The sequence below is a fragment of the Salmo salar genome, chromosome ssa22, assembly GCF_905237065.1.
Source record: "Salmo salar chromosome ssa22, Ssal_v3.1, whole genome shotgun sequence".
Classification (NCBI taxonomy): domain Eukaryota; kingdom Metazoa; phylum Chordata; class Actinopteri; order Salmoniformes; family Salmonidae; genus Salmo; species Salmo salar.
Window position 1 is genome coordinate 6086328 of NC_059463.1, and position 27998 is coordinate 6114325.

The window sequence follows — 27998 nt, forward strand, 5'->3', positions numbered from 1 at the left end:
AGTTGTTTTTAATTAATAAAAAAATATATTCATTGGAATATAACTTAAATAACATAGGAATATAACATGTAATAACAATAACTTACTAAATAACTCAGTGTAACTTTGATGTGGGAACTCTCATGGTCTGCTATTGCACGATTCTAATTTGTACATAGGTCACAAATAAAGCTATTCTCAGTCAAATTGGAGCACAAATCATGAGCCCACCTCCTGCACTGCTCACACCTAATCCAGTCCCCATCTGTAACTGAAAACAGGGGAAGAGATGTCAATTGAAACGCTCTCTCTTAAAAATGTATCTAGCTATATGACATAAAAATGTGTACAATTTATAAAAGGCTATAAAGGAACATTAGCTTTACAGTTATCAGTCAATAGTGGAAACATTTACAACTGCAATGAAGTTACAATATCATTTTAATGTATTTCACCTCAGACGATCTGGTAGTAAAGGTTGCTAACTAGCACTCCTAGCAGCTTATGCTAACATTTACTGCTAGTGAAGTTGCTAGCTCGCAAGTTAGCATAAACGTGCGCTAACTAGGCTAGTCAATGTCTAAATGACAGGTTGAAACACATTCATAACCATAAAGGGGTGGCGAGTTGCCCCCAACACACTCATCCAACATATTACTACTTTACTCAAATTATCTAAATTTCTCTCTCTAAACAAGTGGATTATTTATCTTAAGGCTTTCCTACTTGTATATTTTAAAAATAATTATATATCCAACTTCATTGAAATATATCCACAACTTTTTTTAAATTTCAAATTTGTTTCATCAACTTACAGTACCACAAAAATGTTTAGTTGAAATATCTACAAAAGTTGTGATGAGACAGGGGAATGGTTTGTTGCTGAGCAAGAGCAGTGGCAGCCAGGGAAAGTGTTGGGAAAATAATTTGGTAACATCTTGTGGTCTTAATGTGAATTACAGGGGACGGGGCTAGTTAATCCCTAGTACCCTACCGCTGTCCATATTTCTAAGCATAGTGCTGGCTGCATCATGTTATGGGTATGCTTTCCACCAGACACTGGGAGATGAATACACCTTTTAGCAGGATAATAACCTGAAGGCCAAATCTACACTGGAGTTGCTTACCAAGAATACAGCGAATGTTCCTGAGTGGCCTAGTTACAGTTTTGACTTAAATCTACAGCAAGACCTGAAAATGGTTGTTTAGCAATGATCAACAACCAATTTTGCAGAGCTGGAAGAATTTTGAAAATAATAAACTGACAAATGTTGCACAATCCAGGTGTGGAAAGCTCTTATACTTACCCAGGAAGACTCACAGCTGTAAAGGTGCTTCTACAAAGTATTGACTCAGGGGTGTAAATACTTATGTAAATGAGATATATGTATTTTCTAAAAACATTGCCATTATCAGTTATTGTGTGTAGATTGGGGGGGGGGGGGGATATATATACACTGCTCCAAAAAATAAACGGAACACTTAAACAACACAATGTAACTCCAAGTCAATCACACTTCTGTGAAATCAAACTGTCCACTTAGGAAGCAACACTGATTGACAATAAATTTCACATGCTGTTGTGCAAATGGAAAAGACAAAAGGTGGAAATTATAGGCAATTAGCAAGACACCCCCAATAAAGGAGTGGTTCTGCAGGTGGGGACCACAGACCACTTCTCAGTTCCTATGCTTCCTGGCTGATGTTTTGGTCACTTTTGAATGCTGGCGGTGCTTTCACTCTAGTGGTAGCATGAGACGGAGTCTACAACCCACACAAGTGACTCAGGTAGTGCAGCTCATCCAGGATGGCACATCAATGCGAGCTATGGCAAGAAGGTTTGCTGTGTCTGTCAGCGTAGTGTCCAGAGCATGGAGGCGCTACCAGGAGACAGGCCAGTACATCAGGAGACGTGGAGGAGGCCGTAGGAGGGCAACAACCCAGCAGCAGGACCGCTACCTCCGCCTTTGTGCAAGGAGGAGCAGGAGAAGCACTGCCAGAGCCCTGCAAAATGACCTCCAGCAGGCCACAAATGTGCATGTGTCTGCTCAAACGGTCAGAAACAGACTCCATGAGGGTGGTATGAGGGCCCGACGTCCACAGGTGGGGGTTGTGCTTACAGCCCAACACCGTGCAGGACGTTTGGCATTTGCCAGAGAACACCAAGATTGGCAAATTCGCCACTGGCGCCCTGTGCTCTTCACAGATGAAAGCAGGTTCACACTGAGCACGTGACAGATGTGACAGAGTCTGGAGACGCCGTGGAGATCGTTCTGCTGCCTGCAACATCCTCCAGCATGACCGGTTTGGCGGTGGGTCAGTCATGGTGTGGGGTGGCATTTCTTTGGGGGGCCGCACAGCCCTCCATGTGCTCGCCAGAGGTAGCCTGACTGCCATTAGGTACCGAGATGAGATCCTCAGACCTCTTGTGAGACCATATGCTGGTGCGGTTGGCCCTGGGTTCCTCCTAATGCGAGACAATGCTAGACCTCATGTGGCTGGAGTGTGTCAGCAGTTCCTGCAAGAGGAAGGCATTGATGCTATGGACTGGCCCGCCCATTCCCCAGACCTGAATCCAATTGAGCACATCTGGGACATCATGTCTCGCTCCATCCACCAACGCCACGTTGCACCACAGACTGTCCAGGAGTTGGCGGATGCTTTAGTCCAGGTCTGGGAGGAGATCCCTCAGGAGACCATCCGCCACCTCATCAGGAGCATGCCCAGGCGTTGTAGGGAGGTCATACAGGCACGTGGAGGCCACACACACTACTGACCCTCATTTTGACTTGTTTTAAGGACATTACATCAAAGTTGGATCAGCCTGTAGTGTGGTTTTCCACTTTAATTTTGAGTGTGACTCCAAATCCAGACCTCCATGGGTTGATAAATTGGATTTCCATTGATTATTTTTGTGTGATTTTGTTGTCAGCACATTCAACTATGTAAAGAAAAACGTTTTTAATAAGATTATTTATTTCATTCAGATCTAGGATGTGTTGTTTAAGTGTTCCCTTTATTTTTTTGTACTGGCCCGTCTCCTGGTAGCGCCTCCATGCTCTGGACACTACGCTGACAGACACAGCAAACCATCTTGCCACAGCTCGCATTGATGTGCCATCCTGGATGAGCTGCACTACCTGAGTCACTTGTGTGGGTTGTAGACTCCGTCTCATGCTACCACTAGAGTGAAAGCACCGCCAGCATTCAAAAGTGACCAAAACATCAGCCAGGAAGCATAGGAACTGAGAAGTGGTCTGTGGTCCCCACCTGCAGAACCACTCCTTTATTGGGGGTGTCTTGCTAATTGCCTATAATTTCCACCTTTTGTCTTTTCCATTTGCACAACAGCATGTGAAATTTATTGTCAATCAGTGTTGCTTCCTAAGTGGACAGTTTGATTTCACAGAAGTGTGATTGACTTGGAGTTACATTGTGTTGTTTAAGTGTTCCGTTTATTTTTTTGAGCAGTGTATATATATCCCCCCCCCCCCCCCAATCTACACACAATAACTGATAATGGCAATGTTTTTAGAAAATACAGATATCTCATGTGTTGTTTAAGTGTTCCCTTTATTTTTTGGGAGTTATATATATATATATACACACACACAATTATTAACCTCATTGCATTTTACTGAAATGCTGTACCACTACTGCTTTGGCAATATCTATTAATTGTATTTCATGCCAATAAAGCAATCTGAATTTGACAGACAGAGACGGAGAGAGAGAAGAACGAGAGAGGAGAACGAGAGGGGGAGAGAGAAGGTGAGAAAGAAAGAGAGCAGAGGAGTGGAAGATCAGCTCAGCAGCTCCCCAACAGCCATTAGTCATAATTTGGTCCCGGACGCACAACAGGGCCCTTGCGTCTGAAGGAACAAACTAAAATTTATTGGGCTGGCCTGCTTGGGCTAATTGAAAGAAATTGTCTGTCTGTTTGCTTTTCACAGTGTTTGAGAAGGGTTCGTTTTAAAGCTGAAGGGTTTTAGCCACCAGCGCCATCAACCGAACAGCACACAGCAGAGCTCTGCACCTACTGGCTGGACAGGATTAAGGTAAATTCTAACAGGGTTAGAGTCAGTGCCGTTTCAATTCAGTCAATTCAAGCAATTAATTAAAACTCAACTCATGAATTGAGTTGATAAATTAACATTGTTTTTCTAGGTGGACTCGCTTTTCAATTCATGAATCAAATTTCAATGCACTTCCTGAATTGACTGGAACTGAGGGGAAACAAAATCGAGACACAACCAAATTGTTACCTGGCCAGCCATTACAGGTAATTACTAGATTCACCTCAGTTGATGACACAGCCCAAATAAACACCAATCCACCAACTGTCAAAAATACTGTGACAGGTTGTGACCTTACGTTACATAGTTTTCTACCCCTTTCAAAGCTGGAACAGTCTCCTACCTCTCCTACCCAGCCTTCCTTCTACTATAAACTGCCACACTCTTGCAAAAACCCTGAGGAAAATGTGAGAGGGGAATGCAATGAATGAAAAATAAATAAATCTATTTGAGACTGGCAGAAGCTCCTGTTTTTAAAATAATAAGATGTAGCTGTTCTGAGTTCTAACCGTCACTGTCTCAACCCCAGTATTCTGTGGCCTCTATGGCAACTGAGCCTCGTCATGATGAAGGAAGACAGTTGACAGCATAGCCAGGTTGACTCCACCATCCGCTACAGCCGCTAAACTTAACTGAGAGAGAGAGAGAGACAGAGAGAAATTGGGGGGGCGGATAGAAAGGGAGTGAGAGGGAGAGAGAGAAAAGGAGCATGAGAAAGGAAGAGAGAGAGAGAGAGAGAGAGAGAGAGAGAGAGAGAGAGAGAGAGAGAGGAGACAGAAGGAGTGATGACATAAAGGGAGAAAGAGTGCTCAGCTCCTCACTGTAGAGCCGGCTCTGCTGCTCAGAGATCCTGTTGCAAGTAGTGAGACTTGTTGAATTGTTGACTTTCTATTCAGACTCTGAGAGGACAATTCACACTGGGGCTGTAGTGCACTACATAGGGAGCCATTTGGAACGCACACTGGGTTGCATACAGGTAGATGATGTTGTGGGTGGCAGGCAGCATTCATACTGTGCCAACAACAGTGTTTATATCATTAAATTCTCATCACAACTGGACTCATCTGGGACTCAGCTAGGGGTGATTATTATAGAATACCCAGGGAGTTGACCTGCTCCTCAGAGAGAGAAAGGGAAAGAGGGAGAAAGAGATGAGCGATGGGAGGGAGAGAACGGAGCTAGAGGGAAAGAGGCTCACTAGAACAGCCTGCCAGTATGGTTAGAAGTGCTGCCTTCCTGCCTAGCTGTCACCAATTTGTTCCTAGCCATGGGGGACATCCAGGGGATGGTGAGGTGATGGCAACTAAGAGTCCTCCTCAGCCCAGATAATGAGCCTTGAGAGTGTGTGTGCGCGCATACTGTAAATGCCTGTGTTCAAGCTGCTTGAGCCCTATACCTGTACATTTACCTGAGTGACTGATAACTGTCTGGCACTTCATTGTCATTGTAAATAAGAATTTGTTCTGACTTGCCTAGTTGAATAAACAAACTGTTCATATTTCCCTACTGTGAATGGACAAAGCTTTTTTTATTATTATTATACAAGTCTGAATATACTATACATTATTTAAACCCAGGTCTAGCTTGGGTCCGAGACAGGTGAGTACAATAGTGGTTATTGGGGGGTACAGAGTCAGACAGGGCTGCTGGTTTCCCTTTTCCCCTGACCTTAGAAACCTTAAATGGGAAGCAATAGAGTGAGAACCTCCTGAAGACCTGACCTGGTAGAACAGGGGCTATAACCAAAATGTTTTAGGGTTGAGCAGAAGCCTGCAAAAAAATAAAACATGTTTGTGCAGACAATGTCACCAACATTATCTGTGGTATCACAACTGTTGTGCATGTGCAAGCTGAATATGTACGGGACCATTGAGATGAATTAAGTATACATTTTTTTTAAAGAAGATATTTAGGGCATTTTCAAGAGAAATGTTTCCTTTTAAACAAGTGGCAGCTCTGGAGGCCATTTGAACAGTCTTGGTTAAATGAATGAGGTTTTAATAAATGCTGTTCGCTGTGCAGAGACGCAGTTAAGCTCTTGATAGTACCATCATTGCATCCATAAAGGACGGAAACAGAATGATTTGTAGTTCAGGAGCGCCACTGTGTGGCTCTTGGTGGTATTTGACTGTGTGCACATGCTTTCCTTTAAGAGCAGCCATATATCATGCATATTATAATCATGGCTGTATTCTTGACAATGTTTTTATTACACATTTTGTATAAATTATATGTTTGTCCTTTAGCAGACTCTTTTATCCAGAGCTACTTAGTCAGAAAATGTTTTATGACAACATCTGTACTGCAATAAAAACCCACATAGAAAAAAAAAAATACTCCAATCAATTCAAAACAATATTTCACACATAATTATATGGAAGGCTATAAATATCCCAGTAAATCCTTACTTCATACAGAGCTAATAGGACAAGAACTTCCATTGGACACAACATTACTGCTTAGCTAATTACAACTAGTCTGGAACCAACTGGTATGCTCTGCTTAAAAGAGCATACGCATTTCCAGGCTAAATGACAAGGGGGAGAGTTAAGAGAAGGTAACCTAAATATTTCTGCAGATTCATTCACCTAGCACTAGGAACAGAAAAGAACATGGCTACTCAGTTAACAGTAAGACCAGTCAGTGGAGGTGAGTGATCAGCTTTTTTATAAACCTTCACAGCACAAAGAGATGCTGACTGACCGACCAACCTGTATCCACAACTCCTATTCCTAAAAAATATTTAGACCATTCCTTAGAACCTTCAGAACATTCTGAACTTCAAGGTAGGGTTTAGAATAGATTCTAGTATCATTCAGAAAGTCCCTGATAATCAAACTTCATCCAGTGCCACTGGTTCAATATGATTGTAAATAAATATATCTAAGACAGATGGCCCTTTTGTTGTCTTTTTATTTATGGTCATGAGTGGATGAATTTCAACTCAATTTATATCACTATAAAATAAATGATAAACCTGTAACAGTGAATTCATTATTTTCTTTCATATTTTGTTCCCAATAATTCAGACAGACATGGCGCTTTACTTACAAAAAAGGAAGCAGAAGCTAAGGTAAAACACAATGGCCTGAAAACACAATGACAACTGCATAGAATCTTAAAACATCCATATTGAGGACCAACTACTGTACTTTAGTTTGTAAAGGAAAACGAATATGGATATTTACATCAGTGGAGGCTCCTCGGAGTAAGGGGAGGAGCATCCTCAAAGAATTTCATAAAAATACAAAATAGTGAAAGATTAAAATGAACCTTTTTAGATAAAACTATGCTAAATATATTCACCTCACCAAACAATTGATTAATACACAGTTTTGCAATGAAGGTCAAAAATAGCCTCAGCAGCACTCTGTAGGGTGGCATCATGGTGTAGCCAGAGGACAGCTAGCTTCTGTCCTTCTCTGGTTATATTGACTTCAATACATAACCTAGGAGGCTCATGGTTCTCACCCCCTTCCATAGACTTACACGGTAATTATGACGACTTCTGGAGGATGTCATTCAACCTATCAGAGCTCTTGCAGCGTGAACTGACATGTCCACCCAATCAAAGGATCAGAGAATAAATCTAGTACTGAAAGCATACGCTACTGCAGTGCATCAAATGTGGTGAGTAGTTGACTCAGAGAGAAAGACAATAGTTGAACAGTTTTGAACAAATTCATATATTCAAAAATGAAGGAGAAGCAAGAGCGAGAAAGAGCTAGCTATATTTGGTTGTATTATTTTAAACGTTCACTTAGCTAGTTTAATGCAGCTAGACAGTTTAGCCTACTCAAACAGAAAGGGATGCTACGTTAGCTAGCTGGCTATGGCTATCCAAGTTAAGGTAAGATTTTGGTTTTATTCATTTATTGCCACAGGGTCCCACCGGTGTAACTGCTAAACTGCGTGATTGTAGCTAGCGAGTTTATTAACACGTTAGTTCTAGTAGCTACGTTGACTATGAGGTGACAACAATGTAGTCTGTGTGTAGTGGTTAGCGGTCATGATATGAAGGTTTGGCAAGTTTTATTTTTTTGCCTGGTCACAGGCAGCTGATGTGTTATGCACTGAAGTCCACAAGTGAAGGGAACATGTGAGAGGAGGAGAGCGTATAGGTAGTTCGAGAAGGAATTATATACACACACACCGCATTCGTAAATTATTCAGACCCCTTGACTCTTTACACATTTTGTTACGTTACAGCCTTACATGCTCACCATAAATGTACATATACATGTTATTCAATCATTGCACCCACACTGCTTACAAGCGTCTGCGTAGCGAGGCGCTAAAATAGACCTCGAAACTATTTGTGACACTCAATGCACTGCAAGACCTGCCTCTCCCGTCTCCTCATTGGTTTTTAGGTGCATATTCCCACGTGGGTGATTGAAAGATGAACTGAGGTCCAGAATCCAGTTGGTTGAGGTAATGCACCTTAAAGTTGGTTGCCAACTGCCATATAGAGTCCAAAGAAGAAAAAGAATCCTGAAGGAAGGAGAGATGACTAGAAACAACATTTGGTTTATAGTTTAATCTGTGGATTAATTGTCGGAGTAGAGGACCTTGTGCATTTCAGGTAAAATAACAACCCAATGTTTATATCCCAGGACAAAATTGCTAGCAACAGCAAGGTAGTTAGCTAAATTGCCATAAAATGTTAAATGCTTTTTGACCTGTCACAAAATGTATAAAATTGGTTCAGAGTTTGGTTCATAAGTATTTAAACGCTTTGCTATGAGACTCAAAATTGAGCTCAGGTGCATCTTGATTCCATTGATCATCGTTGAGATGTTTCTACATCTTGATTAGAGTCCACCTGTGGTAGTTTCAATTGATTGGACAAGATTTAGACCCACATTTGACAGTGCATGTCAGAGCAAAAACCAAGACATGAGGTCAAAAGGAATTGTCCGTAGAGCTCCGAGAAAGGATTATTTTGAGGCACAGATCTGGGGAAGGGTACAAAAACATTTCTGTGGCATTGAAGGTCCCTAAGAACACAGCGGCCTCAATCATTCTTAAATGGAAGAAGTTTGGAACCACCAAGACTCTTCATAGAGCTGGCTGCCCGGCCAAACTGAGCAATCGGGGGAGAAGGGCCTTGGTCAAAGAGGTGACCAAGAACCCAATGTTCACTCTGACAGAGCTCCAGAGGTCCCCTGTGGAGATGGGAGAACCTTCCAGAAGGACAACCATCTCTGCAGCACTCCACCAATCAGGATGTTATGGTAGAGTGGCCAGAGGGAAGCCACTCCTCAGTAAAAAGGCACATGACAGCCCACTTGGGAGTTAGGCAAAAGGCACCTAAAGGACTCTCAGACCATGAGAAACATGATTCTCTGGTCTGATGAAACCAAGATTGATCTCTTTGGACTGAATACCAAGCTTCAGGTCTGAAGGAAACCTGGCACCATCCTTACGGTGAAGCATGGTGGTAGCAGCATTATGCTGTGGGGATGTTTTTCAGCGGCGGGTACTGGGAGACTACTCAGGATCGAGCAAAAGATGAACGGCGCAAAGTACAGAGAGACCCTTGATGAAAACCTGCTCCAGAGCACTCAGAACATATCGTGGAGAAATTACAAGATTGTTATAATACTGTTATTGCATCAAATGTTTTTTTTTTATGCAACAGAATAGGGTTCTTAGAACTCTATTGTGTCTGTGTGAACTGAGGAGCTTCTGAGATTTAACTCTAGCAACTGATTTATGATGGTCTTGTCGTCTCTCGGACTGAGTTGGTGTTTCTGTGCCGGGAGGTACCAGGGTGGAGATGGCTCGGGTATGGATAATTATGAGAGGAACCTTGTTTTAGGGGCCAGAACCTGGTTTCCACACAATGAGCACATCTTTACAGCAGATATTGTTTTTATAAAATCCTAACCTTGTGACCCATTCCACACATCTGTTATCTTTGTTATAAAAAGGTGTTTGTATTATTTGTCTCAGGGCTCTACACCCAACAGTCACCATGTTGCGTCGACCAGCCATCGTTATTGCTCTATATTTTCCCTATTAATACGTTTTGAATGAAGTAATATCCTGATTGGTGACTGACCTTGTCTCTCCTCATTGATTAGAATTTCCACGACAGACGTCAGACTGGGGCGAAGGTTCACCTTCCAACAGGAGTGACCCGAAGCACACAGCCAAGACAACGCAGGAGTGGCATCAGGACAAGTCTCTGAATGTCCTTGAGTGGTCCAGCCAGAACCCGGACCTAAACCCGATCAAACATCTCTGGAGAGACCTGAAAATAGTGGTCATACCCAAGAAGAATCGAGGCAGTAATCTCTGCCAAAGGTGCTTCAACAAAGTACTGAGTAAAGGGTCTGAATACTTATGTAAATGTAATCAGTTTTTTAAATGTTTTTATACGTTTGCAAAAAACTCTAAAAACCTGCTTTTGCTTTGTCATTATGGCGTATTGTGTGTAGATTGATGAGGCAAAAAAATAATTTATCCATTTTAGAAGGCTGTAATGTAACAAAATTAGGAAAAGTCAAGGGGTTTGAAAACTTTCCGAATGAACTGTATACAATGAGCAAAGTGATCATGCTGTTTTTATATGGCTGCTATGAAAGTGAATTGTGTTTGCGTGTGATCAGGGGTGTATTCATTCCACCGATTCTGTTGAAAAACATTTCTTAAATGGAATCGGGATAAACATACCTGAATTTGTCCAATAGGAACTCTCGTTTGCAACTGTTGGACGAATGATTACACCCTAGATCAGCTAGATGCAGGCACGAGAGTTCACGGCGGTATTGAATGTGTTACAGTCTCACCTTGATTACTAAAAATTATCTTGATGAAAGTTCACAATGTAAACTTTTCATAAGATAGGTTGTAGCAATCTCATGATGGGTACAGGGACATTTTGAGTATCTTGTAGTAGCCTAAACCTATCAATGTTACATTGAGCTGCGTGAATGGAATATGAATGAGTCATCCAATATACCGTAATATAAACAAGGGCATGCTCATAAGAAATACATTTTAAAAATCACCCTACCTCATCTTAAATGGCACAGACCGCCACTGATCTACAGGTGGGTTAAAAGTCAGCCTCGGTTGGTTCTGTTTTTTCTCCTGCAGAAATTCCAGTTGAAAAATTAGGGATGGTTGGAAGAATTTCTCACGCTTATTCCTTCCCGATTCCAGAAATGGTAATGGTCATATTTGGAAAGTCTCAGTTATCCAAGTTAGTGGACGTTGGGGTCTCAGCCACTCAGTGTGTAGGTGAGTTGGGTGTCTTGAAGAGGCCACTCTTTCTGAGGTACCGTACAAGAAGAGGCACTGATATCACAGTGATGCTGATACGGAGCGGAGCAAACAGCTTGTGGATGGCGTACGCCAGGACAAACGTACTGGTACCCGCCGCCAACTTGGACTGAACCAGAGATTCACTGAATCCTATCTTGTACAGGATAGCAGCCATGTCGATCCCACTGTGGAGAGGAACACACATACCAGAGGGGGCCATATAACTTTAGCATTGGACAGGATTTCAACATGGTCCTCAAAGCAATTGTAGGATCTTGCCAACTTGTACCTCAGACGCAGATTATTGAAAGGCTTTATGAAGACAAACTATTAAGTAATAAAATGTATCAAAATGGTTTCTAATGGTTCATCCCATTAGAATGCTGCTCTACACTTATCTTCTAACTACGTCTAAAATGGCTCCCTATTCCCTACATGGTGCACTGCAATGTACTAACAGAGCACTATAGGGAATATGGTGCCATTTCAGAATGTCCCCATGTCTCTCCCACAACAATTATGCGGTGTGTTAGTGAACTGTAGCGCTGGGCGGGCCAGGAGGGCGTTGAATCCAAGGGCCATTACAGCTATCAGGGGAGATATGTGAGCTGGCTGATAATCTGGATTCAATCCCTCTGGTATTCAGCCTACTGTCAATCAAGCCGTGTCAACTAGGAAGACAAATGTAATGTTTTTGTATATGTGACAAAAACTGCTGAAGTCTTGCAACATACAGTACCTGGACACAGCGAGGTAGAACATGCCCAGAGACATGAGGGACATACATATGTGGAAGGAGACTCCTACAGCTCCGTACTCCTTAAATATCTTCTTCAGCTGCTGGGTCTTGCTAGGTTTGTCCTCAGGCTCCGGTACCTCGGGCTCCTCAGGGCCTTTGACTGAGGCCTGCTTTGGAGTCTGGTCCTGGTCGGGTCAGAGAGAGATATCATTTTGTATTTATCCTTTAATTAAACTCAGGGAAGTCACATTGAGATTTACAAGTTTTCAAGTGAGCCCTGGACAAGGAAGATCCATACTGGTTCCACATATAAAAGTCAAATTCAAAAACTATTAATGAAATGTACAGTTGAAGTCTGAAGTTTACATACACTTAGGTTGGAGTCATTAAAACTCGTTTTTCAACCACTCCACAAATTTCTTGTTTACAAACTATAGTTTTTGGCAAGTCGGATAGGACATCTACTTCGTACATGACAATATATTTTTCCAAAAATTGTTTAGACAGATTATTTCACTTATAATTCACTGTATCACAATTCCAGTGGGTCAGAAGGCTTACATACACTAAGTTGACTTTCTTAAACAGCTTGGAAAATTCCAAAAATTGATGTCATGGCATTAGAAGCTTCTGATAGGCTAATTGACATCATTTGAGTCAATTGGAGGTGTACCTGTGGATGTATTTCAAGGCCTACATTCAAACTCAGTGCCTTTTTGCTTGACATCATGGGAAATTGTAGACCTCCACAAGTTTGGTTCATCCTTGGGAGCAATTTCCAAATGCCTGAAGGTACCACGTTCATCTGTACGAACAATAGTATGCAAGTATAAACACCATGGGACCACGCAGCCGTCATACCGCTCAGGAAGGAAACGCGTTCTGTCTCCTAGAGATTAACGTACTTTGGTGCGAAAAGCGCAAATCAATCCCAGAACAACAGCAAAGGACCTTGTGAAGATGCTGGAGGAAACAGGTACAAAAGTATCTATATCCACAGTAAAACGAGTCCTATATCGACATCACCTGAAAGGCCACTCAGCAAGGAAGAAGCCACTGCTCCAAAACCGCCATAAAAATAGCCAGACTACGGTTTGCAACTGCACATGGGGACAAAGATCGTACTTTTTGGATAATTGTCCTCTGGTTTGATGAAACAAAAATAGAACTGTTTGGACATAGCAGGGACTGCAGAAGGGACTGGTGCACTTCACGAAATAGATGGCTTCATGAGGCCCGGAAATTATGTGGATATATTGAAGCAACATTTCAAGACATCAGTCAGGAAGTTAAATATGACTTCCAAATGGACAATGACCCCAAGCATACTTCCAAAGTTGTAGCAAAATGGCTTAAGGACAACAAAGTCAAGGTATTGGAGTGGCCATCACAAAGCCCTTACCTCAATCCTATATTACATTTGTGGGTAGAACTGAAAAAGCATGTGTTAGCAAGGAGGCCTACAACCCTGACTCAGTTACACCAGCTCTGTCAGGAGGAATGGGCCAAAATTCACCCAATTTATTATGGGAAGCTTGTGGAAGGCTACCCGAAACGTTTGACCCAAGTTAAACAATTTGAAGGCAATGCTACCAAATACTAATTGAGTGTATGGAAACTTCTGACCCACTCGGAATGTGATGAAAGAAATAAAAGCTGAAATAAATCACTGTCAACTATTATTCTGACATTTCACATTCTTAAAATAGTGGTGATCCTAACTGACCTAAAACAGAGAATTGTTACTGGGATTAAATGTCAGGAATTGTGAAAAACTGAGTTTAAATGTATTTGGCTAAGGTGTATGTAAACTTCCGACTTCAACTGTATATGCATCATACATAGCCAATATGTTGAATAACAAACCACAGAATTCTTCCCAACCATTCATTAAACCAGGGGGTCCTGACCGAGCCTGGACACACTACTCATTCAAGGGTACTGCAGACTATTGAATACTGAATCAGTGTACTCCTGAGTCAGCTAATTAGATGGAATCTGCCTGGAGAAGTGTTGTGTTATTCATGTAATCTACTGGGAGGGAAGAAAGAGAGAACGAGAGTGAGAGAGCGAGAGCTGGTGCTCCACTCACGAGACATGACGCAGGGCTGTGATTACTCTTTGTCTGTGACCCTGGGCCACAGACACACTCAGAAGAACAGGAGGGGAGATTAGACACTATCTGTAGGATAATTACATGTACAGCGGCATGCAGGGCATGGGAAGAATACACACTTCCAAAGATTACATATAGTAGGGGCAGTAGAGCGTCAATCTGTATTATTGGCATGGAATACAGAGGTATTATAGGATAGACATAGTGACCGAAAAGAGCTTCTAAACATCAGAACTGGGATTGCTCACCTCAAACTGAACGAAGAGTTTTTCTTCAATGAGTCGGACACGAGGGATATACTGTTGACACCCGACCAGGCCACAATGCCCGTGATTCGCTGGAGAAGGAAACGTAGATTTTGAGGCAAAAGATCAGGGTGCCTTGTGAGGACCAGACGACGAGTGGCTAATCTGCCCTTGACCTCCATTCTGCTAGCTAACTTTCAACCGCTAGAAAATAAATGTGACAAACTGAAAGCACGTATATCCTACCAACGGGACATGTTATATTTTATGCTTCACAGAGTCATGGATGAACAACGAAATTAAGAACAGAGCTGGCGGCTTATACACCATCGGCAAAAAAGAACAACAGCCCCTAGTAAGACACGGGGCGGGTGCCTATGCATTTATGTAAACAGTCAGGGCACGATATCTAAGGAAGTCTAAAGGTTTTGTTCGCCCGAGGTGGAGTATCTTATGATAAGCTGCAGACCTCACTATTTACCCAGAGAGTTTACATCTGTTTTTTTCATAACTGTCTATATACCACCACAGAGCAAGGTTGGAACTAAAACTGCACTAATGAGCTGTATTCTGCCATAAGCAAACAGGAAAACGCTCATCCAGAGGCGGCGTCCCTAGTGACCGGTGACTTTAATGCAGCGAAACTTAAATCAGTTTTACCGAATTTCTATCAACATGTTAAACGTGCAACCAGAGGTAAAACAATTCTAGACCACCTCTACTCCACAAACAGAGACGCGTACAAAGCTCTCCCTCGCCCTCCATCTTGCAAATCTGACCACAACTCTATCCTCCTGATTCCTGCTTACTAGCAAAAACTATAGCAGAAAGCACCAGTGACTAGGTCTATAAAAAAGTGGTCAGATGAAGATGCTGCTAAACTACATGACTGTTTTTCTAGCACAGACTGGAATATGTTCTGGGATTCTTCCGATGGCATTGAGGAGAACACCACATCAGTCACTGGCTTTATCAATAAGTGCTTCGAGGACGTCTACCCCAACCAGAAGCCATGGATTACAGGCAACAGTCGCACTGAGTTAAAGGGTAGAGCTGTCGCTATCAAGGAGCGGGACTCTAACCAGGAAGCTTATAAGAAATCCCACTATGCCCTCCGACGAACCATCAAACAGGCAAAGCAACAATAGAGGACTAAGATTGAATCTTACTACACCGGCTCCAATGCTCGTCGGATGTGGCAGGGCTTGCAAACTATTACAGACTACAAAGGGAAGCACAGCCAAGAGCTGCCCAGTGACACGAGCCTACCAGACGAGCTAAATAACACTGAAACATGCATGAGAGTATCAACTGTTCCGGATGACTGTGTGATCACGGTCTCCGCAATCGATGTGAGTAAGACCTTTAAACAGGTCAATGTTCACAAGGCCGCTGGGCCAGATGGATAATCAGGACGTGTACTCCGAGCATGCGCTGACCAACTGGCAAGTGTCTTCACTGACATTTTCAACCTCTCCATGTCTGAGTCTGTAATACCAACACGGTTCATAGTCCCTGTGCCCAAGAACACTAAGGTAACCTGCCTAAATGACTACCAACCCGTAGCACTCACGTCTGTAGCCATGAAATGCTTTGAAAGGCTGGTCATGGCTCACATCACCATTATCCCAGAAACCCTAGACCCACTCCAATTTGCATACCGCACCAACAGATCCACAGATGATGCAATCTCTATTGCACTCCACACTGCCCTTTCCCACCTGGACAAAAGGAACACCTATGTGAGAATGCTATTCATTGACTACAGCTCAGCGTTCAACACCATAGTGCCCTCAAAGCTCATCACTAAGCTAAGGACCCTGGACTAAACACCTCCCTCTGCAACTGGATCCTGGACTTCCTGACGGGCCGTCCCCAGGTGGTAAGGGTAGGTAACAACGCATCCGCCACACTGATCCTCAACACAGGGGCCCCCTCAGTGGTGCGTGCTCAGTTCCCTCCTGTACTCTTCACTCATGACTGCACGGCCAGGCACAACTCCAACACCATCATTAAGTTTGCCGATGACACAACAGTGGTAGGCCTGATCACCGACAACGATGAGACAGCCTACAGCGAGGTGGTCAGAGACCTGACCGTGTGGTGCAAGGACAACAACCTCTCCCTCAACGTGATCAAGACAAAGGAGTTCATTGTGGACTACAGGAAAAAGAGGACCGAGCACGCCCCCATTTTCATCGACAGGGCTGTAGTGGAACAGGTTGAGAGCTTCAAGTTCCTTGGCGTCCACATCAAACTATCATGGTCCAAGCACACAAAGACAGTCGTGAAGAGGGCACGACAAAACCTATTCCCCCTCAGGAGACTGAAAAGATTTGGCATGTGTCCTCAGATCCTCAAAAGATTTTACAGCTGCACCATCGAGAGCATCCTTACGGGTTGCATCAATGCCTGGTATGGCAACTGCTCAGACTCCGGCCGCAAGGCACTACAGAGGGTAGTGTGTACGGCCCAGTACGTCACCGGGGCCAAGCTTCCTGCCATCCAGGACCTCTATACCAGACAGTGTCAGAGGAAGGCCCTAAAAATCAGCCACCCTAGTCATAAACTGTTCTCTCTGCTACCACATGGCAAGCAGTACCGGAGCGCCAAGTCTAGGTCCAAGAGGCTTCTAAACAGCTTCTACCCCCAAGCCATAAGACTCCTGAACAGCTAATCAAATGGCTACCCAGACTATTTGCACCCCCCCCCACACGCTGCTGCGCTCTGTTGTCATCCATGCATAGCCACTTTAACCCTACCTGCATGTACATAATTATCTCAATTAGCTCGACACCGGTGCCCCCACGCATTGACGCTGTACCGGTACCCCCTGTATATAGCCCCACTATTGTTATTTACTGCTGCTCTTTAATTATTTGTTTTTCTTATCTATAACTTATTTTTGTACTTTTTTTTCAGGTATTTTCTTAAAACTGCATCGTTGGTTAAAGGATTGTAAGCATTTCACTCACGGCACATGTGACAAATACAATTTGATTTGCTCTAGTCAGACACATAAAGCAGCTGTGCTCCCAATAGGTGAAAAGGTAAAAACCAAATAAGATGCAAATCATAAAACACACAGAGTAAAGAAGCTGGAGTGTAAATTATTGTACCACTGCCAGTCAGAGTGAGAGTGGTGAGTTCTATGATATTGCCTGCCGAGTGTCACAGGGAGAGCAACAACTCATTCCTAGACCAATAGGAATCCAGGAGGGGCAGACAGAGTAGGAAATAACTAGGCAAGGTCCGCATCAAGCTGACTCTACATTTTTTTTTTAAATCGATATGTTGCATTGAAAGTGGCTAATATAGCGTCACACAATTGCCACAGTAAAGGGAAACGTTGATAGTGTTAACAGGGAAAACTCTAGAACAGTGATCACCGACCTTTGAGTCAAGATCACTTCGAGTCAAAATGCAAGCCGAGATATACCACTCAGATTTTTTTTTAAACATGCCTTAAACATAAGCCTATGCAACATTAACCAATTAAAAACCGCACTGTAGCAGGTTTGTGCAATAAGCTATAGGCCCAATACATTACAACCGGATATTAGCTTTGCTTGAATTGCCCTGCCAATACATTGTTGTTCTGGACATTTTTTTATATATTTCAAAATACACTTTCCTACTCATTCATTACTGCTGCAGAGTGGAAATAGGAAGAATGTGCATTTTATGGCTTATAAAAGTGTTGAATACAAAGTGTTGACAGTTCTGAGTAAGTACTTAAACATGAACTCACTCAACAACAAAAAAACAGCATCTCTTTGTTGTATTCATTGAGTCTCTCTCTAGTCATGATTTTAAATGTTTTGAAATTTCACCGTATGAACTTTGCTGTAGCTTTCTTTTATGCCTGCTACGTTACTGCATACATGGTCATCTGAGACATCCGATTGGCCAGCGGTAAACCTATAGTGCACTTGAAATGCTCTCTGGGCCTGCCGTGAAGGCAGAGTTTGTGCCTTCAGACACATGAAATGGTTCAAAATGACAACAGTTCGCCTACCCAGTGTGCAGGGAAGCTAAATCGGGTGCACCTACCGCCAACAGTCCTAGACAAAAAAATGTACGTATAAATAGGAACACAAGGCTTTATCATTAGGTTTTTTACAAAAATGTTTGGCGATCGACTAGGAATTCCTTGGAGATCGACCAGTCGACGGTTGGTGACCACTGCTCTAGAAAGTTGAGTGAAGTTCAATCTCGTGCTGGTTAATTTCTGTATTATCAAATGAGGAGAGACAAACTTATCACACAAGTCAGAGTTATACTTAAACATCTTTATTAGTGAGAGCACTGCAATAGCGATGGCTGGTCGACGAACCACCCTCAGATGGTTTGTTGAGAGCCATGACACAAAGGCTACTAAAATCTTTAATAGCAAAGATCCCCCACCCCCTAGTCTACATAACAAACAGATGTGTGGAACGGGTCACAAGGTGAGACTTGATAGATGAGAAAGGAATATCACGCAGCAAGATAGCATTTGCTATAAATTCTGTTCTTATCGTTCAGTTTGGCCCCTATGACGAGACTCCCATCTCATTCCTGGTACTTCACAGCACAAAAACAAACTCATTCTATGGCATAAATCCATTGTCAACTCCAGATACTCCCTTCTCAAGTAAAACCCCTTCTTGACCACACGCCTGGACAAGCTCACTGAGGGGAGTGAGCTTCTAGGTCATACACTAACCCAGGATAAGTGCAACATCAGAGATAACATACAATGGTTCCAGATACTAGCCCACACATCTTGTCTCAAACCTGATCTTCCCCAAGGCCAAAGAGTCTGGCGCACAGACATTGTGGAGACAAGTAATTGGTTCCCCATTAATCAGAACATCCCTTCACATGGTTTAAGAATAGGTAAAGACACATTCACATATGAAGACAATGTTCCCTCCTGTCCTCTTCTATTTCTGATATTCTGCATAGCACCAGGGACATGTGAAAGACAAGCCTGACTTCTCCCCTCTCTGGGCCCCAGGTGACTGAGCCCCAGCTGAGGGAGGAAGTGCAACTGCCAACACCAGAGTCCAAAGGGATACATTCTAATAACAAGCATATCATGCAGATAAGACATCTTAATTATCTATGTTACCTAACTCATTCTGATTCTTCCACCACATGCTTCTCTCTGTGGGCTAATATTTCTGCGCGGCAGTCTTGGGGCTACTGAGCACGCGTGCAGCTTAGAGGGAACATTGGGTGTCAGCTATGATATGACACATTGAGTTATTGAACTACAGTAAGTGAAGTGAACTAACACCTGGTAACAGAGTAACATCATGGTTCTATGATCTATACAGAAAAACATAATTATGAACGCAATCCTCTTCAGGTGATGTTTCCTGAAGAGGTACACAAATGTAAAAACATATAATATCCTCCTTTGTATGTTTGGGTATTATTATACACACTGGCTATTATTCAAATGAGCTCCGCACCCAAACAAGACCAAATTAGGTGTGTCCCCGGACCAAATCTGTACCAATCATAGACTTATTTCACAAGTTTGGACATCACACACACAGTACAGCACTGTAGAGTACAGCATAGCAGAGTTCAGGACAGTAAATTATACTGTACTATACTCTAGTGTGTTCTACTGTACTAAACTGTATTGTACTGACATATACTCTACTTTTCTTTGCTGTACTGTCCAAACTTGTGAAACAGACATCTATGATTGGACTCACCAAATGTCAACGTCCATGGACAGCGTCTGTGCTCAGTGGGTGAGAGGACTGGTTACAGTAAATGGAAAGAAAACTGTTTTCAGATTTGCTTTGACCACCACACGACAGAAAGAGAAAAACATTGAGCTGAACATAATAGTATGCCAGTGACAGTGAGGACAGTAGCAAGTGACCTAACTGAGGTTTGTTACTAGGGCCAGGACGACACCAGTATTGTGATCCTCATTAGTATTGTGGAAAGGAAACAAAACATAATATTACCATAATACACGAGAAGGCCTAGTGATTGACTGAAGCACGGAGAAAAAAAAAAGATTTATTGCCATGTCATGGATAGGCCTGGTTTAAAAACTGCATGCCTATACGGTGAACACTGGACAAGGGAATAGAAGCAGGGCAGTACTGTGGAATGAAAAAGTTTGATAAGTTATACAACTTCATGGAATAAGCAAAATTAGCCTGGCTGATGTGCGATCCACGACTACAGTCATGGCCAAAAGTTTTGAGAATGAAAATGTATATTTGTGTCACAAAGTCTGCTGCCTCAGTTTGTATGATGGCAATTTGCATATACTCCAGAATGTTATGAAGAGTGATCAGATTAACTGCAATTAATTGCAAAGTCCCTCTTTGCCATGCAAATGAACTGAATCCCCCCAAACAATTTCCACTGCATTTCAGCCCTGCCACAAAAGGACCAGCTGACATGTCAGTGACTCTCTCGTTAACACAGGTGTGAGTGTTGACGGGGACAAGGCTGGAGATCACTCTGTCATGCTGATTGAGTTCGAATAAAAGACTGGAAGCTTCAAAAGGAGGGTGGCGCTTGGAACCAGTGTTCTTCCTCTGTCAACCATGGTTACCTGCAAGGAAACACGTGCCATCATCATTGCTTTGCACAAAAAGGGCTTCACAGGCAAGGATATTGCTGCCAGTAAGATTGCACCTCAATCAACCATTTATCGGATCATCAAGAACTTCAAAGAGAGCGGTTCAGTTGTTGTGAAGAAGGCTTCAGGGCGCCTAAGAAAGTCCAGCAAGCGCCAGGACTGTCTCCTAAAGTTGATTCAGCTGCGGGATCGGGGCACCACCAGTACAGAGCTTGCTCAGGAATGGCAGTAGGCAGTTGTGAGGCGAAGACTTTTGGAGGATGGCCTGGTGTCAAGAAGGGCAGCAAAGAAGCCACTTCTCTCCAGGAAAAACATCAGAGACAGACTGATATTCTGCAAAAGGTACAGGGATTGGACCGCTGAGGACTGGGGTAAAGTAATTTTGTTTGATAAATCCCCTTTCCGATTGTTTGGGGCATTCGGAAAAAGCTTGTCCTGAGAAGACGAGGTGAGAGCTACCATCAGTCCTGTGTCATGCCAACAGTAAAGCATCCTGAGACCATTCATGTGAGGGGTTGCTTCTCAGCAAAGGGAGTGGGCTCACTCACAATTTTGCCTGAGAACGCAGCCATGAATAAAGAATGGTACCAACACATCCTCCGAGAGCAACTTCTCCCCACCATCCAGGAGCAGTTTGGTGACGAACAATGCCTTTTCCAGCATGATGGAACACCTTGCCTTAAGGCAAAAGTGATAACTAAGTGGCATGGGGAACAAAACTTCGATATTTTGGGTCCATGACCAGGAAACTTCCTAGACCTTAATCCCATTGAGAACTTGTGGTCAATCCTCAAGAGGTGGATGGACAAACAAAAACCCACAAATTCTGACAAACTCCAAGCATTGATTATGCTAGAATGGGCTGCCATCAGTCAGGATGTGGCCCAGAAGTTAATTGACAGCATGCCAGGGCCAGAGGTCTTGAAAAAGAAGGGTCAACACTGCAAATACTGACTCTTTGCATCAACTTCATTTAATTGTCAATAAAAGCCTTTGACACTTATGAAATGCTTGTAATTATACTTCAACATTCCATAGTAACATCTGACCAAAATATCTAGACACTGAAGCAGCAAACTTTATGAAAATTAATGTGTCATTCTCAAAACTTTTGGCCACGACTGCACATTTGAAGTCGGAAGTTTACATACACCTTAGCCAAACACATTTAAACTCAGTTTCACAATTCCTGACTTTTAATCCCAGTAAAAATTCACTGTTTCAGGTCAGTTAAGATCACCACTTTATTTTAAGAATGCGAAATGTCAGAATAATAGTAGAGAATGATTTATTTCAGCTTTTATTTCTTTCATCACATTCCCAGTGGGTCAGAAGTTTACATACACTCAGTTACTATTTGGTAGCATTGCCTTCAAATTGTTTAACTTGGGTCAAACGTGTCAGGTAGCCTTCTACAAGGGTGAATTTTGGCCCATTCCTAAGAACAGAGCTGGTGTAATTGAGTCAGGTTTGTAGGCCTACTTGCTCGCACACGCTTTGTCAGTTCTCCCCACAGATTTTCTATAGGATTGAGGTAAGGGCTTTGTGATGGCCACTCCAATACCTTGACCTTGTTGTCCTTAACCTCTATGGGCTAGGTGGGACGCTAGCGTGCCACCCGTGGTGCACTCCATCAACAGCAGGTGCATTTAAAGAGCGGCAAATTTGAATCCAAATAAATGTCAAAATTCTAATTTTTCAAACATACAACTATTTTACACCCTTTGAAAGATAAACATCTCCTTAATCTAACCACGTTTTACGATTTCAAAAAGGTTTTACGGCGAAAGCATAAATTTAGAGTATGTTAGGACAGTACATTTACAAGAGTTGTGTGTAATGTTTTGTCAATTCAAAGACAGGGTCACCAAAACCATAAAACCAGCTAAAATGATGCACTAACCTTTTACAATCTCCATCAGATGACACTCCTAGGACATTATGTTAGACAATGCATGCATTTTTAGTTCTATCAAGTTCATATTTATATCCAAAAACAGCGTTTTACTATGGCATTGATGTTGAGGAAATCGTTTCCCTCCAATAACCGGCAGTCAAGTCAGCGTCACAAATTAAATAATTAAAATTAGAAAACATTGGTAAAATATTATATTGTCATTTAAAGAATTATAGATTTACATCTCTTGAACGCAATCAACTTGCCAGATTTAAAAATAACCTTACTGGGAAATCACACTTTGCAATAATCTGAGCACTGCGCCCAGAAAAATACACGTTGCGATACAGACTAGACGTCATGTTGGGGAGATCTAAAATCGAAAATACTATGTAAATAATCCATTACCTTTGATTCTCTTCATCAGATGTCACTTCCAGGTATCACAGGTCCATAACGAATGTAGTTTTGTTCAAAAAAGCTCATCATTTATGTCCAAAAATCTCCGTCTTGTTAGCACATGATCTAAGCCAGCCGGACTTCTCGTCATGAACGAGGGGAAAAATATATTTACGTTCGTTCAAACATGTCAAACGTTGTATAGCATAAATCATTAGGGCCTTTTTAACCAGAACATGAATAATATTCAAGGTGGACGAATGCATACTCTTTTATAACGTATTGGAACGAGGGTACCCAACATGAACTCGCGCCAGGTGTCTAATGGGCCATCATCGTTCCATGGCTCTTGTTCGGTCAGATCTCCCTCCAGAAGACTCAAAACACTTTGTAAAGGCTGGTGACATCTAGTGGAAGCAATAGGAAGTGCCAAAATATTCCTCAGCCCCTGTGTTTTTCAATGGGATAGGTTTAAAGGTAATACAACACATCAGGTATCCACTTCCTGTCAGAAAATGTCTCAGGGTTTTGCCTGCCAAATGAGTTCTGTTATACTCACAGACACCATTCAAACAGTTTTAGAAAATTTAGGGTGTTTTCTATCCATATGTAATAAGTATATGCATATTCTAGTTACTGGGTAGGAGTGGTAACCAGATTAAATCGGGTATGTTTTTTTATCCAGCCGTGTCAATACTGCCCCTAGCCCTAACAGGTTAAGCCCTTTTGCCACAACTTTGGAAGTATGCTTGAGGTAATTGTCCATTTGGAAGTCACATTTGCGACCAAGCTTTAACATCCTGACTGATGTCTTGAGATGTTGCTTCAATGTATCCACAATTTTCCATTCCTCATGATGCCATCTATTTTGTGAAGTGCACCAGTCCCTCCTGCAGAAAAGCACTCCCACAACATGATTCTGCCACCCCCGTGCATCACGGTTGGGATGTTGTTCTTCGGCTTGCAAGCCTCCCCCTTTTTCCTCCAAACAAAACAATGGCCAAACAGTTCTATTTTTGTTTCATCAGACCACAGGACATTTCTCCAAAAAGTACGATCTTCGTCACCATGTGCAGTTGTAAACCATAGTCGGGCTTTTTTTATGGCGGTTTTGGAGCAGTGGCTTCTTCCTTGCTGAGCGGCCTTTCAGGTTAGGTCGATATGGGACTTGTTTTACTGTGGATATAGATACTTTTGTACCGGTATCCTCCAGCATCTTCACAAGGTCCGTTGCTGCTTTTCTGGGATCGATTTGCACTTTTTGCACCAAAGTACGTTCATCTCTAGGAGACAGAACACATCTCCTTCCTGAGCGATAAGACGGCAGCGTGGTCCCATGGTGTTTATACTTGCATACTACTTTTTGTACAGATGAACGTGACACTTTCAGGCATTTGGAAATTGCTCCCAGTGATGAACCAGACTTGTGGAGGTCTACAAATTATTTCTGAGGTCTTGGCTGATTTCTGTTGTTAACAAGAAATTAGTGGTAATTTGTGGTGATGCCTGCCCACTTGCCCTTCAGCACAGGCATCATGACCCCCAGCACGGCCTGTACATTGCAATATAAGTATGCCCCCAAAGCAAAAGTCTAATACAGCCATAGTGCGATATCAGATTTTTTTACTTTGAGCAAATTAACCAATTATCTTTTGTTGAATTTATAACAGTCCAACCTTGTTTAACATTATCTAGTCCAACTGTGGCATGATTCCACAATTGCTGTCTGCTGATTTTGTCCTTACAGTGCATTTGGAAAGTATTCAGACCCCTTGACTTGTTCCACATTTTGTTACGTTACAGCCTTATTATAAAATTTCAAACTACACACAATACCCCATAATGACAAAGCGAAAACAGGTTTAGAAATGGATGCTCAGCGCATCCGGTTTCCATCGACCATCCTTGAGAGGTTTCTAAAACTTGATTGATTGGAGTCCACCTGTGGCCAATTCAATAGATTGGACATGATTTGAAAAAGGCACACACGTCTATATAAGGTCCCACTGTTGACAGTGCATGTCAGAGCAAAAACCAAGCCATGAGGTCAAAGGAATTGTCTGTAGAGCTCCGAGACAGGATTGTGTCGAGGCACAGATCTGGGGAAGGGTACCAAAAGATGTGTGCAGCATTGGAAGTCCGAAGAACACAGTGGCCTCAATTGTTCTTAAATGGAAGACGATTGGAACCACCAAGACTCTTCCTAGAGCTGGCTGCCCAGCCAGTCGGGGGAGAAGGGCCTTGGTCTGGGAGGTGACCAAGAACGTGATGGTCACTGACAGAACCTTCCAGAAAGACAACCATCTCTGCAGCACTCCACCAATCAGGCCTTTATGGTAGAGTGGCTAGACAGAAGCCAATCCTCAGTAAAAGGAACATGACAGCCCACTTGGAGTTTCCTAAAGGCACCTAAAGACTGACCATGAGAAACAAGATTCTCTGGTCTGATGAAATCAAGATTGAACTCTTTTGTCTGGATGTCAAGCGTCACGACAAGAGGAAACCTGGCACCATCCCTACGGTGAAGCATGGTGCTGGCAGCATCATGCTGTGGGAATGTTTTTCAGCTGCAAGGACTGGGAGACTCGTCAGGCTTGAGGTGAAAGATGAACGGAGCAAGTTAGAGAGATCCTTGATGAGCACTCTGGAGCAGGTTTTCAAGACCTCAAACTGGGGGAAAGTTTCACCTTCCAACAGGACAACGACCCTTATTACACAGCCAAGACAATGCGGGAGTTGAATGTCCTTGAGTGGCCTAGACAGAGCCCAGACTTAAACCAGAAAATAGCTGTGCAGCAACGCTCCCCATCCAACCTGACAGAGCTTGAGAGGATCTGCTGAGAAGAATGGGAGAAACTCCCAAATATAAGTGTGCCAAGCTTGTAGTGTCATACCCAAAAAGACTTGAGGCTGTAATCGCTGCCAAAGATGCTTCAACAAAGTACTGAGTAAAGGGTCTGAATACATATTTTAATGTGACCTCCGTTTTTTTTATTGTGCACATTTTTTTGAAAAAACAGTTTTTGCTTTGTCATTATGGGCTAGTGTGTAGATTGATGAGGGAAAACAAACTATGTAATCAATTTTAGAATAAGGCTGTAACGTAACAAATTGAGAAAAAAGTCAAGGGATCTGAATACTTTCCGAAGGCAAGGTACACTGTAGCAAGAAAGTAATACTAAGTGTATGTTGTGTAGTAAGCTGTTGGTATTCCATGTCCCTCACCCTAATAATTTAGTCCCTTTACCACTCTTAATTTCACCTACTGTTCTGACTTGGTGGTGCACATGTAGCCTATAACCTGTTTTAGAGAAATGCAATCATTGAACATTGTAAGAACTTCCATTGTTTGCCTATATGCCCCCTTTATTTATCCTATGGTTCTGACTTGGTGTTCAAGGAGAACACTGTAAGAACGGCCCATGTTCTGAATTCTGTTGCTGTACATTTCAAAAGTGTTGAACAAATAGTTATTGTCTACGTCCGTCCTAGGTCGTTCATTAATGTCTTAATCGAAATTATGGATAACCTCTTATCTGCTTGTCATCCCCTTATGCCATAGTTTGTACATGCCAATTGTAAGTAGAAATTACATTTCTTTAAGCAAGTCAGCCATATCAGCTATGTTTTTTTTTAAAGGCAGTAAATGAGGCTGAATGATCTGTTTCGCTGCAGACAAGGCTCCGCTGATACCACTGCTACACCTGGCTAAGGTGTTGGGACAGCTTTATGTAAGCCCTTACAGATTGTGGGCACAGTTTTCACCATTAAAGTGCAATTAATGTATTGTTTAGTGTTGTGTAGTAGATTTGCAGGCATGCATCTCGCCCAAAAAGATGTACATTCTAAAATTGCCACTGAGTACTTCACACCACTGGCATGGTTGATGGTCAAATATTGTTAATTTAAATTCGATGTCACATGGGTTAAACAAATACCATTCAAAGTTGAATTTACCACTTTGTGATCTGCGATCTCCACCCGATTGGGAGCAACAGCATCCGAGGAAAAAGGTCTCATTTGCACAGTCAATGTGGGATATAGTCGATGATTGCAGACATTGGCGCCAGACGTAAACACAGATTCAAGTGCATCTATGTATAGTTTCTTCTGCCAGCTTTGGCCTCCATTCGTCCGATAAAGCGTTGAGCTAGTGACGTTATGTGTACGGCTGAATAAGCTTTTACCATTACTTTTGTTGGAGAGATTTAAAGAAAACGAATTTACTCGAGTTAATTGTTGCTGATGCGTGATTATGAAACGAACAGAGTCCCGGTTCTTGACGGAAAACATGTCCTTCTCCCTTTTATCTCGCTTTCCATCAGGCGAAAGTGCAGAATCATCCTTTTCCCGACCACCACCACCGATACATCCACAAAAAGCTCGGGAGCATTTGAATGTATGGATGTTACGTAATGGCGATGTGCAGGTAATGTCAACTAACGTCAGTCTGTTTGTTTTAAGTTGCGCCGCTGCCCCTGTCGTGGAGTTGAAACCCTGCTCCAAAGCCTTCGCCGACAGCCTCGCTCCTCGACACACAAACATGTCTCTCAAACTAAACACGGACTGTAAAAGCGACGAATTAAAATAAAACGAACATTGGTTGAGGATACGAATACAAATAGATATCAACTGCTGTCCATCTCGCGCTTCTGATTACGTCATGTG

The 27998-nt window shown here is 42.6% G+C and overlaps 1 protein-coding gene across 2 annotated transcripts; it reads right to left on the reverse strand.

The window, feature by feature from the left end:
- On the reverse strand, positions 1-27998 carry LOC106582675 (uncharacterized). 2 transcript variants are annotated; one of them, XR_006761353.1, is made up of 4 exons: positions 27288-27998; positions 12070-12254; positions 11080-11515; positions 1-250 (listed from the first exon to the last, which is right to left on the reverse strand). XR_006761353.1 is itself a non-coding variant. In XM_014165969.2 (3 exons), exons 1-3 carry the CDS (start codon positions 27873-27875, stop codon positions 11296-11298), a joined length of 993 nt encoding a protein of 330 aa, XP_014021444.2. In that variant the 5' UTR covers positions 27876-27998; the 3' UTR covers positions 10669-11295. The 2 variants fall into 2 exon arrangements, 1 of the variants encoding a protein (XP_014021444.2); XM_014165969.2 differs by lacking the exon at positions 1-250 and having other exon boundaries at positions 10669-11515.

Excerpts from the sequence above, each read along its gene's own strand:
- LOC106582675 (XM_014165969.2), bottom strand. The coding sequence starts at position 27,875 with ATGTTTGTGTGTCGAGGAGCGAGGCTGTCGGCGAAGGCTTTGGAGCAG. Across the intron at positions 12,255-27,287 it reads AGATCGCAGATCACAAAGTG|GACCAGACTCCAAAGCAGGC; the intron begins GTAAATTCAACT and ends TGACCCGACCAG. Across the intron at positions 11,516-12,069 it reads TTCTACCTCGCTGTGTCCAG|TGGGATCGACATGGCTGCTA; the intron begins GTACTGTATGTT and ends TCCTCTCCACAG.